The sequence below is a fragment of the Dromaius novaehollandiae genome, chromosome 37 (assembly GCF_036370855.1).
Source record: "Dromaius novaehollandiae isolate bDroNov1 chromosome 37, bDroNov1.hap1, whole genome shotgun sequence".
NCBI lineage: Eukaryota > Metazoa > Chordata > Aves > Casuariiformes > Dromaiidae > Dromaius > Dromaius novaehollandiae.
The window spans coordinates 221917-236919 of NC_088136.1; the positions used below are offsets into that span (position 1 = coordinate 221917).

At 69.5% G+C, this 15003-nt stretch overlaps 2 protein-coding genes across 2 annotated transcripts in view; both read right to left on the bottom strand.

Annotated features, from left to right (window-relative positions):
* The window catches only part of LOC135325398 (filamin-A-like), a 16109-nt gene extending 1399 nt beyond the window's left edge, over positions 1-14710 (bottom strand). The window contains exons 1-8 of the mRNA XM_064503414.1: positions 14660-14710; positions 6371-6849; positions 2807-3055; positions 1799-1896; positions 1558-1705; positions 976-1094; positions 826-903; positions 6-80 (exon numbers count right to left, since the gene is read on the bottom strand). Of these exons, the coding sequence (XP_064359484.1) occupies positions 6-80; positions 826-903; positions 976-1094; positions 1558-1705; positions 1799-1896; positions 2807-3055; positions 6371-6761 (1158 nt within the window). The 5' untranslated portion in view covers positions 6762-6849; positions 14660-14710. The remainder of the gene's footprint in view (positions 1-5; positions 81-825; positions 904-975; positions 1095-1557; positions 1706-1798; positions 1897-2806; positions 3056-6370; positions 6850-14659) is intronic.
* EBP (EBP cholestenol delta-isomerase) overlaps positions 1-15003 on the bottom strand; it is a 76052-nt gene that overhangs the window by 58706 nt on the left and 2343 nt on the right. The window lies entirely within an intron of this gene.

Below are 15003 nucleotides of genomic sequence, written 5' to 3' on the forward strand. Positions count from 1 at the left end.
CCCGCGTCGCCCGCTGCCCGCCCCACCTGCACCTCGAAGGGGCTCTTGGCGATGTGCTGCCCCGCGAACAGCACCGTCACCTGCGCCGGGGGGGGGGACGCGTCACCGGGGGGGGGCCAAACCGCGCCGGGCCCCCCGAGGCTCCCCCGGACCCCGCGGGAGGAGCCCCGGGACCCCCAAAACCCTGCGGCGGGGCCCGAAGCGTCCCTGGAGGGGCCCTGACGGCCGCGGGAGCCCCCCCAGGCATCTCCTGGGGCTGCAGAGAGTCTCGGGGGGGGGAACTGCCCCCAAACTGCCCCTGAGCCCCCCCAAAACAGCCCCCAAAACCCCCATGGGGGGGGAACTGCCCCTGAGACCCCCCAAAAACAGCCCCCCGAACCCCAAAGAGCTCCACGGCGGGGGAAACTGCCCCAAAACCGCCTCTGAGCCCCCCCAAAACAGCCCCCAAAAGCCCCTCAGGGAGGGGGAACTGCCCCAGACCCTCCAAAACAGCCCCCCAAAAGCCCCACGGGGAGGGGGAAACAGCCCCTGAGCCCCCCCAAAACCCCCCAGGGAGGGGAAACTGCCCCGGACCCCCCAAAAGCAGCCCCCAAAAGCCCCACGGGGGTGGAACTGCCCGAGTCCCCCAAAAGCCCATAGGGAGGGGAAAACAGCCCCTGAGACCCCCGAAAGCCCCACGGGGAGGGGAAACAGCCCCTGAGCCCCCCCAAAGCAGCTTCAGGGCCCCCCCAAACAAGGCCCTCACTGGGGAGGGGCCCCCCCGGCATCAGCTGGGGACCCCAAGTCGCAGCGGGGGGGGACAGGAGACCCCCCCGCAACACCCACCTTGTGCACGCCGGTGACCTTGGGGACGTAGGAGACGGAGAACGTGCGGTTCTTGTCGTTGTTGGCCACCACTTTAGCCTGGGGGGGGGGGGACGAGCTGTGAGACCCCCCCAGAACCCCCAACAGCCCCCCCCGGGCCCCCCGACCCACCTCCTCGCGGTGCCCGGCCGGGTCCTCCACGTACACCAGCACGTCGCCCTGCCCCGCGCTGATGGTCTCCACCGTGAACTCGGCGCGCTGCTTCACCATGTTTCCCGTGGGCTCGATGCCTGCGGGGCCCCGCCGTCAGCCCCACGGCCGCCCCACGGCGGCCCCCGACCCTGCGCCCCCCAAGCTAGCAGGGCGACGCGACCTAGAGCGGCCCCACGGAGACCCCCGGCCCCCGAGAGAATGAGGACTGGCCCCATGGAGAGCGAGGTGCCTCCTTGATCTATAGGGGATGGGGACCAGCCCCGTAGCTTGGGGGCTCTCAGCCCTATAGGGAGCAAGGAACCAGCCCCCCAAGCCCTATAGGGAGCAGGGGCTGCCCCACACCTATGGGGCAGCGGGACCCCCAGCGCTCTGAGGAACGCAGACCGGCTTCCCCATGGGGCGCCCCACATCTTCCGGGGAGGGAAAGCAGCCCCACAGGGCACCAAGGCTCTTCCGAGCGCGGAAGCGGCAGGGCCGGGGCCCCTCGGGGGAGCGGGAGCCCCACGGCGCTATGGGGCAGGGGGTCCCGCGCCCCCTCACCGGGGCCGTAGGCTCGGGCCTTCTTGGGGTTGAGCTTGGGGCGCAGCGGGGCGCCCGGCTTGAGCTTGGCCTTGGGGAACTGCGACAGGTAGGTCATGACCGAGTGCTCGTCCACGTTGGGGTCCACGATCTCCTCGGGGGTGATGACCTGGGGGGGGGACGGGATGGGACGGGCGGGTGAGGGGGGGGCGGGGCCGGACGCCTGGGCCCCCCCGGCCCGGACGCCGGGGCCCCCGCTCACCTGGGGGATGCCCAGCCACTCGTCGGCCTGCTGCATGGCCTCGCGGGCGTTGTCCACCGGCTTGCTGGCGTCCCACGAGTCCCAGTCGGGGCACAGCCCTGCGGCGGGGGGGGGATCAGGGGGTGCGCGTGCGCGTGGGGTCCCCCCCTTGTGTCCCTGGGCCCCCCTAGGGCCACCCCACATGTCCCCAGGCACGCAGGGCCATCTCCATGTCCCCAGGCAGCCCTTGGGCCACCCTACGTGTCCCCATGTGCCCCCAAGGCCATCTCACCATGTCCCCAGGCACCCCCAGGGCCAGCCCCCATGTCACTGTGCACCCCTAGGGCCACCTCTCGTGTCCCCATGCACCCCTTGGGCCACCCCCCATGTCCCCATGCACCCCTTGGGCCACCCCACATCCCCCCAGGCACCTCCAGGGCCACCTCCATGTCCCTGGGCACCCTTTGGGCCATCTCTTGTGTCCCCAGGCACCCTCTGGGCCACCCCTGTGTGCCCAGGTGCCTCCAAGGCCACCCCCTGTGCCCCTGTGTGCCCCTAGGGCCACCCCACGTCCCCATGTGCCCCCCAAGGCCACGCTGCTGTGTCCCCAGACACCCCCAGGGCCACCTCGCCTGTCCCTGTGTGTGCCTAGGGCCACCCCACATGTGCCCAGGTGTCCCCCAGGCCACCCTGCCATATCCCCAGGCACCTCCAGGGCCACCCCCGTGTCCCTAGGTGCCCCTAGAGCCACCTCTCGTATCCCCGCACATCCCCAGGGCCACCACCATGTCCCTGGGCACCCCTAGGGCCACCCCCCATGTGCCCAGGTGCCCCCAAGGCCACCCTCCGTGTCCCTGTGCACCTCTAGGGCCACCTCTCGTGTCCCCAGGCATCCCCAGGGCCACCCCCCATGCCCCCAGGGCCACCCCTGGGCCCCCCATGCACTCCCAGGGCCACCTCTCGTGTCCCCGGGCATCCCCTGGGCCACCCCCCGTGTCCCCGGGTGCCCCCCGGCCCCCCCCGGCTCACCGGGGGCGCAGCTGTCGACGAGGGCGCCCAGGGCGCGGCCGCTCTGCCAGTCCTTGCTGAAGTTGGTGATGGGCAGCTGGGGCAGGCGGTTCTGGATCCAGCCGAGCAGGCGCTGCTTGGGCGTCTGCCGCTTGGCCTCCTCCTCGTCCTCCTCGTCCCACATGGGCATGGAGATGGAGTAGTGCAGGATCAGCGTCCAGATCAGCCCCAGGATCAGCTTCAGGTTCCCGTCCACGATGGCCTTGCTGTCTGCGGGGGGGCGAGGGGCACCGTCAGCCCCCCGGGGGGGCGGTTTTGGGGGACGGGGTGGGGCATGGGGGGCGACCCAGCGGGGCGACGTCAGTCCCTGGGCGCGTGGACCCTGGGGGGGGTTGGTTTGGGGACGGGGGGCACGGGGGGGCGACCCCCCCACAGGGGGTTGTGTGGGGCAGGTAGGACGCCTGGGTCCCCTCCCCCGGGGCGGGGAGGGCTGGGAGGTGCTTGGGGAGGGGGGGAGGGAATCCTGCTGCCCCCCCCCAAAAAAAAGGGAAGGGGGAGGGGGAAGGGGCGGGGCAGAGCGGGCAGCCCCGGCCCCGCCCCTCCCCGCGGCAGGCCCCTAGCCCCGCCCCTGGCCCCGCCCCTCCCCGCGGCAGGCCCCTGGCCCCGCCCCCCGGCCCCGCCCGGCGCTCCAGCATTTTTTGGCCTTATATGGGCTCAGGCGACAGCGGGGCCACGCCCCCGCCCCGCGGCCACGCCCCGCGGCCACGCCCCCGCCCCCCGCCCCCCCACCGGGACCCCCAGCCCTGCAGGCACCCCCGCGCCCCACAGCCCTATAGGGACCCCTCTGCATCGCAGGGCCTTATAGGGACCCCCCACTGCCCTATAGGGACCCCTCTGCACCCTGGGGCCCTATAGGGACCCCCCACTGCACCACAGCACCCTATAGGGACCACTCTGTGCCCCAGGGACCCATAGGGACCCCCTGCAGCCCTATAGGGATCCCTCTGCATCTCGGGACCCTATAGGGACCCTCCCCTTCACCTCAGGGCCCTATAGGGACCCCTCTGCACCCCAGGGCCCTATAGGGTCCCCCCTGCACCCCACAGGGTCCTGGAGAGACCCCCTTCCCCCCCCCCCCATGCTCTATGGCCCTATAGGGACCCCACACACCCTATGGCCCTATAGGGATCCCCTCCATGGCCTTTCAGAGACCACAGAGCAGCCCCCACGGCCCTACAGAGATGCCCCCACACCCTATAGGCACCCCCACAGCCCTATAGCGGCTTCTCTGCACTCCACGGCCTGATGGGGTCCCCTGCACCTATGTGGAGCCCTGCAGCCCTATAGGGCCTCCCTGTAGCCCACAAGGAGCTCTGCAGCCCCAAAGGGCCCCCCTGCACCTATAGGCAGCTCTGCAGCTCCATAGGGCCCCCCTGCAGCCCCATAGGGGCCCCCCTGCCCCTATAGGCAGCCCTGCAGCCCCAAAGAGCTCCCCTGCACCTATAGGCAGCCCTGCAGCCCCAAAGAGCTCCCCTGCAGCCCCATAGGGCCCCCCTGCACCTATAGGCAGCCCTACAGCCCCAAACGGCCCGCCCTGCAGCCCTAGACAGCCCTGCAGCCCCATAGGGGCCCCCCTGCCCCTATAGGCAGCCCTGCAGCCCCATAGGGCCCCCCTGCAGCCATAGGCAGCTCTGCAGCCCCAAAGGGCCGCCCTGCAGCCCCAAAGAGCTCCCCTGCAGCCCCATAGGGCCCCCCTGCAGCCATAGGCAGCTCTGCAGCCCCATAGGGGCCCCCCTGCACCTATAGGCAGCCCTGCAGCCCCATAGGGCCCCCCTGCAGCCATAGGCAGCTCTGCAGCCCCATAGGGGCCCCACTGCTCCTATAGGCAGCCCTGCAGCCCCACAGGGCCCCCTGCCCCTATAGGCAGCCCTGCAGCCCCACAGGGCCCCCCTGCCCCTATAGGCAGCCCTGCAGCCCCACAGGGCCCCCCTGCAGCCCCATAGCATTCCCCCCCCCGCACCCATAGGGCCCGACAGCTCCCCCCCCCCCGCCTTTTCCTGGCACTGAGGCTGGGATGAGTCACGGGGGGGGGGGGTGAGTAACCCCCAGCCCCACCCAGAGGAATTCGGGCCCCGAGGGGGTGTTCGGGCCCCGGGGGGGGTGTTCGGGGCCCCGCTGTCCCCCCCCCCGGCAGGGCGCGGCCCTGGAGCCGCCCACAAATCTCAGTCTCCCTCTGGGCGCAGGATGTGGGGAACCGCAGGGCCGAGGGGCCCAGGCGTCCGGGGACCCCCGCACCCCCCCCCACACACACATCCCGCAGGGCCGAGGGACCCAGGCGTCCGGGAACACCCGCCCCCCCCCGCAGAGCCCCACGGCTCCCCCCGTGCCGCGAAGAGGCCCGAGGAGCCCAGGCGTCCGGGAACCCCTCCGCCAGGGCCCCACCCCCCCCGGCAGGACGGAGGGACCCAGGCGTCCGAGCGGCACCCCCCCACACGCGCATTCCTGGGATGGGAGCGGGCCCGGCCGCCCCCCCCCGCCTTTGTTATGGGGCCGAGGGGGACCCGCTGCGGGCGGGGGGGCCGCTAAGGGGGGGCTAGAGCGGGGGGCTCTTAGGGGGGTCCTGGGGGTGGCTAAAGGGGGGGGGCCGCAAAGGGGAACCCCACTGGGGAGCTCCCGGGGGGGGGGCTCCCGGGGGTATCTCAAAGGGGGCCTCGGAGAGGGGGCCCCCATGGAGGGGGCTCCCAAAGGGGGGGGTCCCAAAAGCAGGACCCCAAAGGGGGTCTCCAAAGCAGGGGGGGGGGCAGGACGCAGGTCTCACATGGGGCCCTACTGGGGGGGCTCTCAGGTGGGGGGGCTCCCGGAGAAGAGAGCTTCAGAAGCGCTCTTAAAAAGCACGGTGATCCCACTGGGGAGGGGGGAGCTCCCACGGGGGGGGCAGCTCCCCAAAGGGGGGGGTCCTCACACAGGTCCCCATTGGGGGGGCTCCCAAAGGGGGCTCTCACTGGGGGCAGTTCTTGTGTGGGCCCCCTAATTAGTGCAGTCATTTGGGGGGGGGAGTTGCACTCGAGGTCCGCTATGGGGTGGGGGGGGGTCTCCCACGGGGGGGGCTGCTCAGAGCTGGCCCAAGAGGGGAGGGGTCCTCACACAGGTCCCCACTGGGGGGGCTCCCAAAGGGGGCTCTCACTGGGGGCAGGTCTGATGTTGGCCCCCCCTAGTTAGTGCAGTTATTTGGGGGGGGGGGCTGCACTCGAGGTCCGCTATGGGGTGGGGGGGGTCTCCCACGGGGGGGCTCAGAGCTGGCCCAAGAGGGGAGGGGTCCTCCCACAGGTCCCCACTGGGGGGGCTCCCAAAGGGGGCTCTCACTGGGGGCAGGTCTGATGTTGGCCCCCCCTAGTTAGTGCAGTTATTTGGGGGGATCACAGTCAAGGTCTGCTATGGGGGGGGGGGGTCTCCCACGGGGGGGGCTCAGAGCTGGCCCAAGGGGGAGGGGTCCTCCCGCAGGGCCCCACTGCGGGGGGAGGGGGCGGCCCCGTCAGAGGAGGGGGGGGGCTCCCGTCGGGGGGGGGGGGCGCCCCGCGGCCTCACCGATGGAGACCAGCTTGATGTTCTCGCGCTCGAGGAACTCGAGGGCCACGGAGACGTTCTCCAGCTGCATCTGGCGGAAGGTGGGCCGCGCGTTGTACTTGCGGCCCATCTTCTTCTGGCTGAGCACCTCGAGCAGGGCGATGAGGCGCAGCCCGTCGCCCAGGTCCGTCTGCAGGTTGCCCACGCGCTTGTGCACGCACTTGAGGTGCTCGTTGCACCAGCGGGTGAAGGTGTTCTGCTGGATCCGCTTCCAGGGCGCGTCCTCCGCCAGGTCCTTCTCCGTGGCCGGCATCTCCCCGTCCGCCGCCGCCGCCGCGCGGTTTGGCTCCGCGCGCGACCCGTCCGCGCGCGACGCCGCCTCCTCCGCGCGCGAGCGCCCCGCCGCGCTCATGGCTTTAAGGGGGCGGGGGGGCGACGCCCCCCGCGGCTGCCGCGCCTGCGCACCGGGGGGTGGGCGGCGGCTTAAAGGGGCCGCCGACCTGCGGGGGGGAGAAACGGGGAAGGGGGGTGAGCGAAGGGGGACCCCCTCGATGCCCCCCCCCAATTTGGGGACCCCCCCGTGAGCCCCTATTTGGGGACCCCCTCGATGCCCCCCCCATTTGGGGACCCCCCCCATGAGCCCTGATTTGGGGATCCCCCCCAGCACCTCCCGATTTGGGACCCCCCTCGATGCCACCCCAGTTCCGGCGGTGCCAAGGACCCAGGAGGCCGCGGTGGGGGGGGGGGGGATGGCGCGGCGCGGGGGGCCCAGGCATCCGGGGAAAAGCCAGACGGATGCTGAGTCAGGGCCAAAGCCGCAAAGGGGGGGGGGGGATCCCTTCCCCCCACGGCCCGGACGCCTGGGTCCTCGGCGCTGAGTCACCCCGGCGGGGATGGGTGCTTGGGGGGGGGGGGGGAGGAGGGGGAAATCACACCCCGCCAGCATGGGGACACCCCAAACCCTCACGACCCCCCTTACACCTGAATGGACCCCCCCCGTTACACCCGAACGCCGCCCCGTCACACTCTAACCCGTCCCCGTCACGACAGGAACCGCTCCATCACACCCTAACACGCTCCGTCACACCCCCGTCACACCGGGGGCCGTCCCCGTCACACCACCGTCACACCCCAACACGCTCCGTCACACCAGGAGCCGTCCCTGTCACACCCCCATCACACCCTAACACACTCCGTCACAGCAGGAGCCTCCCGTCACACCTCCGTCACACTAACAGCTATGCCTTGTCACACCCCCGCCACACCCTAGCATGCTGCTCATACCGGGAGCCTCCTGTCACAGCCCCAGCACGCTGACAGTCGTCCCTGTCACACCCTAACACGCTCTGTCATGCTGGGAGCCATCCCTGCCACATCCAAGTGACTCCGTGTCACACCCCCGTCACACCTGGAGCCCTCCTTGCCACACCCCTGCCACGGCAATAACTACACCGGCACAGGCTAACACGCTCCGTTGCACCGGGAGACGTCCCTGTCACAGCCCCAGCACAACAAGAACTGCCCTATCGCACCGGGAACGGTCCCCGTCACACCCCTATCACACCGACAGCCGTCCTTGTCACACCCTAACACACTCTGTCACACCCGGAGCCGCCCCCATCACACCTCCACCACACTGACAGTCATCCCCGTCACACCCTAACACGTTTCGTCACACCTGGAGCCGCCCCCATCACACCTCCACCACACTGACAGTCGTCCCCGTCACACCCTAACACGTTTCGTCACACCTGGAGCCGCCCCCATCACACCTCCACCACACTGACAGCCGTCCCCGTCACACCCTAACACGCTCCGTCACACCCGGAGCCGCCCCCATCACACCTCCACCACACTGACAGCCGTCCCTCTCACACCCTAACACGTTTCGTCACACCTGGAGCCGCCCCCATCACACCTCCACCACACTGACAGTCGTCCCCGTCACACCCTAACACGTTTCGTCACACCTGGAGCCGCCCCCATCACACCTCCACCACACTGACAGCCGTCCCCGTCACACCCTAACACGCTCCGTCACACCCGGAGCCGCCCCCATCACACCTCCACCACACTGACAGCCGTCCCCGTCACACCCGGAGCCGCCCCGTCACCCCCCGTCACATCCGGCCTCCAGAGCCGTCCCTCTCGCCCCGTCACCCCCCCACCCGGCTGGGGACACCCCAAACTGCCCCACGGCCCCCGGGGCGGGCGAGGGGCACCCCATCACACCCCTGCCCCATCACACCCCTGCCACCCCCCCTCGTGCCCCAGGGGGGCCCCGGACGCAGGCGCTGCCCGAACCAGGGGTCCCCCCCACTGCACCCCCAGAACAGGCACCCAGGAGGGTCCCAGAGCCCATGGGTGGGTCCCCAGACCCCCAAATTGGGTCCCCTGCTGCATCCCCAAAGTGGGGGGCACCAGGAGGGTCCCCAGGCCCCCAAAAGTGGGTCCCCTGCTGCACCCCCCAAGCAGGGGGGCACCAGGAGGGCCCCCAGATCCCCCCGAGGAGAAAATCCCCTCACAGCACCCCTGAAAGGGGGGGTCTCCTCACAGCACCCCCAAAAAGGGGTCCCCAACCCCCCCGTGGAGAAAATCCCCTCACAGCACCCCGAAAATCACGGACCTGTCACAACACCCCAAAAGAGGGTCCCCAGACCCCCCTGAGGAGAAAATCCCCTCACGACACCCACAAAAAGGGGGTCCCAACACCCCCCTGAGGGGAAAATCCCCTCACGACACTGCCAAAACGGGGTCCCCAGACCCCCACAAGGGGAAAATCCCCTCATGACACCCCCAAAATGTGGTCCCCACACCCCCTCGAGGAGAAAATCCCCTCATGACACCCCAAAAATGGGGTCCCCAGACCCCCACAAGGGGAAAATCCCCTCATGACACCCACAAAAAGGGGGTCCCAACACCCCCCCGAGGGGAAAATCCCCTCACGACACCCCAAAAATGGGGTCCCCAGACCCCCACGAGGGGAAAATCCGCTCATGACACCCCAAAACCGGGGTCCCCAGCGTCCCCCATGATAAAACCCCCTCACAACACCCCCAAAATGTGGTCCCCACACCCCCCCGAGGGGAAAATCCCCTCACGACACCCCAAAAATGGGGTCCCCAGACCCCCACAAGGGGAAAATCCCCTCACGACACCCCAAAACTGGGGTCCCCAGCATCCCCCATGATAAAACCCCTTCACAACACCCCCAAAATGTGGTCCCCACACCCCCTCGAGGAGAAAATCCCCTCACGACACCCCAAAAATGGGGTCCCCAGGACCCCCCCATGATAAAATCCTCTCACGACACCCCAAAACCGGGGTCCCCAGCACCCCCCCCACAATAAAACCCCCTTACAACACCCCCAAAACGGGGTCCCCAGACCCCCACAAGGAGAAAATCCCCTCACGACACCCCAAAAATGGGGTCCCTAGGGCCCCCCCATGATAAAATCCTCTCACAACACCCCAAAACCAGGGTCCCCAGCGCCCCCCCACAATAAACCCCCCTCATGACACCCCCAAAACGGGGTCCCCAGACCCCCCCGAGGAGAAAATCCCCTCACGACACCCCAAAACGGGGTCCCCAGACCCCCCCGAGGAGAAAATCCCCTCACGACACCCCAGAAACGGGGTCCCCAGCGCCCCCCATGACAAAACCCCCTCACGACACCCCCAAAATGTGGTCCCCACACCCCCTCGAGGAGAAAATCCCCTCACGACACCCCAAAAATGGGGTCCCCAGGGCCCCCCCATGATAAAATCCTCTCATGACACCCCAAAACTGGGGTCCCCAGCACCCCCCCCACAATAAAACCCCCTTACGACACCCCCAAAACGGGGTCCCCAGACCCCCCCGAGGAGAAAATCCCCTCACGACACCCCAGAACCGGGGTCCCCAGACCCCCCCGAGGAGAAAATCCCCTCACGACACCCCAAAACGGGGTCCCCAGACCCCCACAAGGAGAAAATCCCCTCATGACACCCCAAAACCGGGGTCCCCAGCGTCCCCCATGACAAAACCCCCTCACAACACCCCCAAAATGGGGTCCCCACACCCCCTCGAGGAGAAAATCCCCTCACGACACCCCAAAAATGGGGTCCCCAGACCCCCACAAGGGGAAAATCCCCTCATGACACCCACAAAAAGGGGGTCCCAACACCCCCCCGAAGGGAAAATCCCCTCACGACACCCCAAAAATGGGGTCCCTAGGGCCCCCCCATGATAAAATCCTCTCACAACACCCCAAAACCGGGGTCCCCAGCGCCCCCCCACAATAAAACCCCCTCACGACACCCCCAAAACGGGGTCCCCAGACCCCCCCGAGGAGAAAATCCCCTCACGACACCCCAGAAACGGGGTCCCCAGACCCCCCCAAGATAAAATCCCGTCACGACACCCCAAAACGGGGTCCCCAGACCCCCCCGAGGAGAAAATCCCCTCACGACACCCCAGAAACGGGGTCCCCAGCGCCCCCCCATGACAAAACCCCCTCACGACACCCCCGCAGACCGCACTCCCCCCCATCCCGGAGCCCCCGCGCTCACCGGACCCGGCGCCGCTGCCGCCTGCGCTGGCGAAGCCGCCGGTGCCGATGCCGGTGCCGGTGCCGGGGCGGGCGGTGGCGGGGGGAGCCGGAGCCGGAGCCGGTGCCGGGGGAGCGGCGGCGGCGGCGGCGGCGCGGCTGTGGCGGAGCGCGGCCGCCGCGCGCGGGTGGCGGTTGCCGGGGGGGGGGGCGCGGCGGGCGCGGCGCCTTAATTGGTAACGGGCGAGAGGAGCCCCGCCCCGCGGGGGGGGGGGCGGGAGGGGGCCGTGGGGGGCTGGGGGACGGGAGGGGGTCTATGGGGGGGTCGTGGGGCAGGAGGGGTCTATGGGGATGCTATGGGGCAGGAGGGGGGCTATGGGGATGCTGTGGGGCAGGAGGGGGTTATGGGGCAGAACAGGGGCTATGGGGATGCTGTGGGGCAGGAGGGGGGCTGTGGGGCAGGAGGGGGGCTATGGGGATGCTGTCGGACAGAAAGGGGTCTACGGGGGGGCTGTGGGGCAGGAGCAGGTTATGGGGATACCATGGGACAGGAGGGGGCTATGGGGCAGGATGGGACTATAGGGATGCTGTGGGGCAGGAGGGGGGCTGTGGGGGTCTACAGAGGAGCTGTGGGGCAGGAGAGGGCTATGGGGATGCTATGGGGCAGGAAGGGGTCTATGGGGATGCTATGGGGCAGGAGTGGGGCTGTGGGGCAGGAGGGGGCTGTGGGGATGCTATGGGGCAGGAGGAAGCTATGGGGATGCTATGGGGCAGGAAGGGATCTATGGGGTAGGCAGGGGGCTGTGGGGACATTATGAGATAGGAAAGGGCTATAGGGCTTTATATGGGTCAGAAAAGGGTTATGGGGATGCTATGGGGCACAAAAGGGCTATGGGGATGCTGTGGGGCAGGAGACAGTTATAGGGTGCTGTAGGGCAGGAAGGGACTATGAGGGGATGCTATGGGGCATGAAAGGTCTATGGGGATGCTATGGGGCAGGATGGGACTATGGGGGTCTATAGGGCAGCAAGCTCCTCTGGGGGGGGGGACAGGGCAGGAGGGGCCCCCAGGGATCCCAGGGAGAGCTATGGGGCAGAAGGAGGGCCTGGGGGCCATGGGGCAGGAGAGTGACAGGTGGATGCTATGGGGCAGGAGGGGATCCATAGGGCTCCCGGGGGGCTGCGGGGCAGGAAGGGGGGTGAGGAACACCAGAGGGGCTGTGGGGTGCTATGGGGCACAGGGCCCCCAGGGAGCTATGGAGCAGGACGAGGCCTATGGGGCAGGAGGGAGTCCCTGGGGGTCCTATGGGGCGGGAGGGCAATCTATGGGGCCCTATGGGGTGCCGCAGAGCAGCAGGAGGAGCTCGGGGGCTGTGGGGCAGGAGGAGGCTCTCCGGGGCCCTATGGGCAGAGCAGGGACTGGGAGGTGCCATGGGGCAGCAGAACGGCTATGGGGCAGCTATGGGGTGGCTATGGGGCGCTATGGGGTGGCTGTGGGGCAGGGCCCCCCAGTTCTCTGGGGCAGGAAATGAGGCAGTGGCGGAAACGGCTTCTCTGGCCCCGATAAGGCCGGGGGCTCGTTAATGGTGGGGGAGGGCTCGTTAACAGGGCAGGGGCTCGTTAACGAGGAAGGGGGCTCGTTAACGAGGAAGGGGGCTCGTTACCAGGTCTGCAGGGTTCATCTGTGGAGCTCTCGGGGGCCAGAAGCCCTTGCACACGCGTGTGCATGCCCGCTCCAGCGCACATGCGTGTGCCGCTCCACGTGCACATGGCTGTGCCACTCACACGCGTGCCCACGCACACGCCACGCACCTGCACCGCGATCCGTGTCGCTCCCACACGTGCAAACACGCGTGTTACACCCCCGCCCCGGCTCTGTGTTGCTCCAACACGTGCAAACACGCGTGTTACATCCCCACCCCGGCTCCGTGTTGCTCCAACACGTGCAAACACGCGTGTTACACCCTCACCCCAGCTCCATGTTGCTCCAACATGTGCAAACACGCATGTTACACCCTCGCCCCAGCTCCATGTTGCTCCAACATGTGCAAACACGCATGTTACACCCTCACCCCAGCTCCATGTTGCTCCAACACGTGCAAACATGCGTGTTACACCCTCATCCTGGCTCCGTGTTGCTCCAACATGTGCAAACACGCATGTTACACCCTCACCCCAGCTCCATGTTGCTCCAACACGTGCAAACACGTGTGTTACACCCTCGCCCCGGGCTCCGTGTTGCTCCAACACGTGCAAACACGCGTGTTACACCCCTGCCCCAGCTCTGTGTTGCTCCAACACGTGCAAACACGTGTGTTACACCCTCACCCCGGCTCCGTGTTGCTCCAACACGTGCAAACACGCATGTTACACCCCGCCCCAGGCTCTGTGTTGCCCGCACATGTATGAACACACGTGTTCAGAGCCGCAACCTTTGCCCTTCACCCGCACATGCATGTTGCAGCCTCGCTGGCGTGTTCCCCCCCCAGGTGTGATCCAGGGGGGGAACTGGGGGGAAACTGGGGGGTTCTGGGGCAATAGTGGACCCCGGGGGGGACCCAGGAGTCCGGGGGGGCATCAGGCCCCGGGGGGGGGGGTCTGGGGGCAAAGGTGGCTCCCGGGGGGGGGGGTATCTGCCCCCCCCCGGGTTTGGGGGGGCCCGGGGGGGGGGTTGGGGGCCGGGCTGGCCCCGGCCCCGATGATCTCAGCCCCGCAGGAATCCGGGGGGGGGGCTGGGGGGTTGGAACGTCATTGAGAAATACCAGCCCGGACGCCTGGGTCCCCTGCCCGGCCGGGGTGGGGGCGGGGAGCCCGGATGCCTGGGTCCCTCCTCGCTGCGACGGGCAGAGATATTGGGGGGGGGGGGCACCCGGACGCCTGGGTCCCCCCACAAAGTCAGGGCACAGAGGGGTGCGAAGCGCAGCTCGGACGCCTGGGCCCGCACCCTGCTTTTCGGGGGGGGGGGGGGTGGCCCCCTCCCCGGACGCCTGGGTCCCTGGCGGGAGCCACCCGCGTCCCCACCCGGCCGCCGAGGGGGAAGTGATAAACCCCAACAGGGCGGGGAGCCCCGGAAGCCGCCCGGACGCCTGGGCCCGCGGGCAGGGTGGGAGCGCGCCCGGACGCCTGGGCCCCCCGGAGAAGCCGTGGGGGCTGGGGGGGGGGAATCAGCGTCGCTAAGGGGGGGTGGGGACACACCTGGGATAGCAAGGGGGGGGCGCCCGGACGCCTGGGACCCTGAGGGGAGGCGTGGGGGTTGGGGGGGGCGCCCGGACGCCTGGGCCCGCGGGGTCAGGCCCGGCCCGACCCCCCGCTGCAGGAATTCGGCTCCGGAGCTGAGTCACGGCGGGTTCAGTGTAAACACGGCCCCGACCCTGGAGCTCCTTCCATATAGGGCCCGAAACGGCGCCGGCCCCCCCCCGCCCCCCCTCCGCCCCCGCCAGAAATAGAACCCAGGCGGCCGGGCGGCCCCCGGGGACCCAGGCGTCCGGGGCTCCCCCCCCACGCGCCGGAGACCCAGGCGTCCGGGGCTCCCCCCTCCCCAGGCAGGCGGGTGCCCCCCATGCACGGTGGGGGGGCCCAGGCATCCCCGCCATGCCCCCCCCCCCAATTAGCACTAATCAGCAGCTTTCGCCACCGCTTTATTCCTCCCAGAGAAGCAATAATTGGGGGGGGGGGCCCAATCGCAGCCCTCCCCCGGCAGAGAGGGCCCAGGCGTCCGGGTTTTGGGGAGGGGGACGCCCCCCCCCCCCCCCCAGCACCCCTCCTGCCCCGGCAGAACGAACCCAGGCGTCCGGGAGCCGGCGGGGGGGGGGGTGTCAGTCCTGCGGCACCTCCCCGACGTCGCGGTAGCGGTGCTGCAGGGCGGCCACGCGGGCGGCTGCGGGGGCAAAACGGGGGGTCACGGGGGGGGCCAAAATAAGGGACCCCCCCCCCGAGGGTGCCAGGGACCCCCCCGGACCTCGGGGCCCCCCCGGATCGCTCACCCAGGGCCTGGCGCCGGGCGCTGCCCGCCAGCTGCACCACCCCGGCCGCCGTGTCGCCCAGCTGGGCCGTCGCCTCCAGGCTCTGGGGGGGGGGGGGATGGGGGGGCGTGGGGGGGGGTGGCAGGGCCCCCCCGGGACCCCCC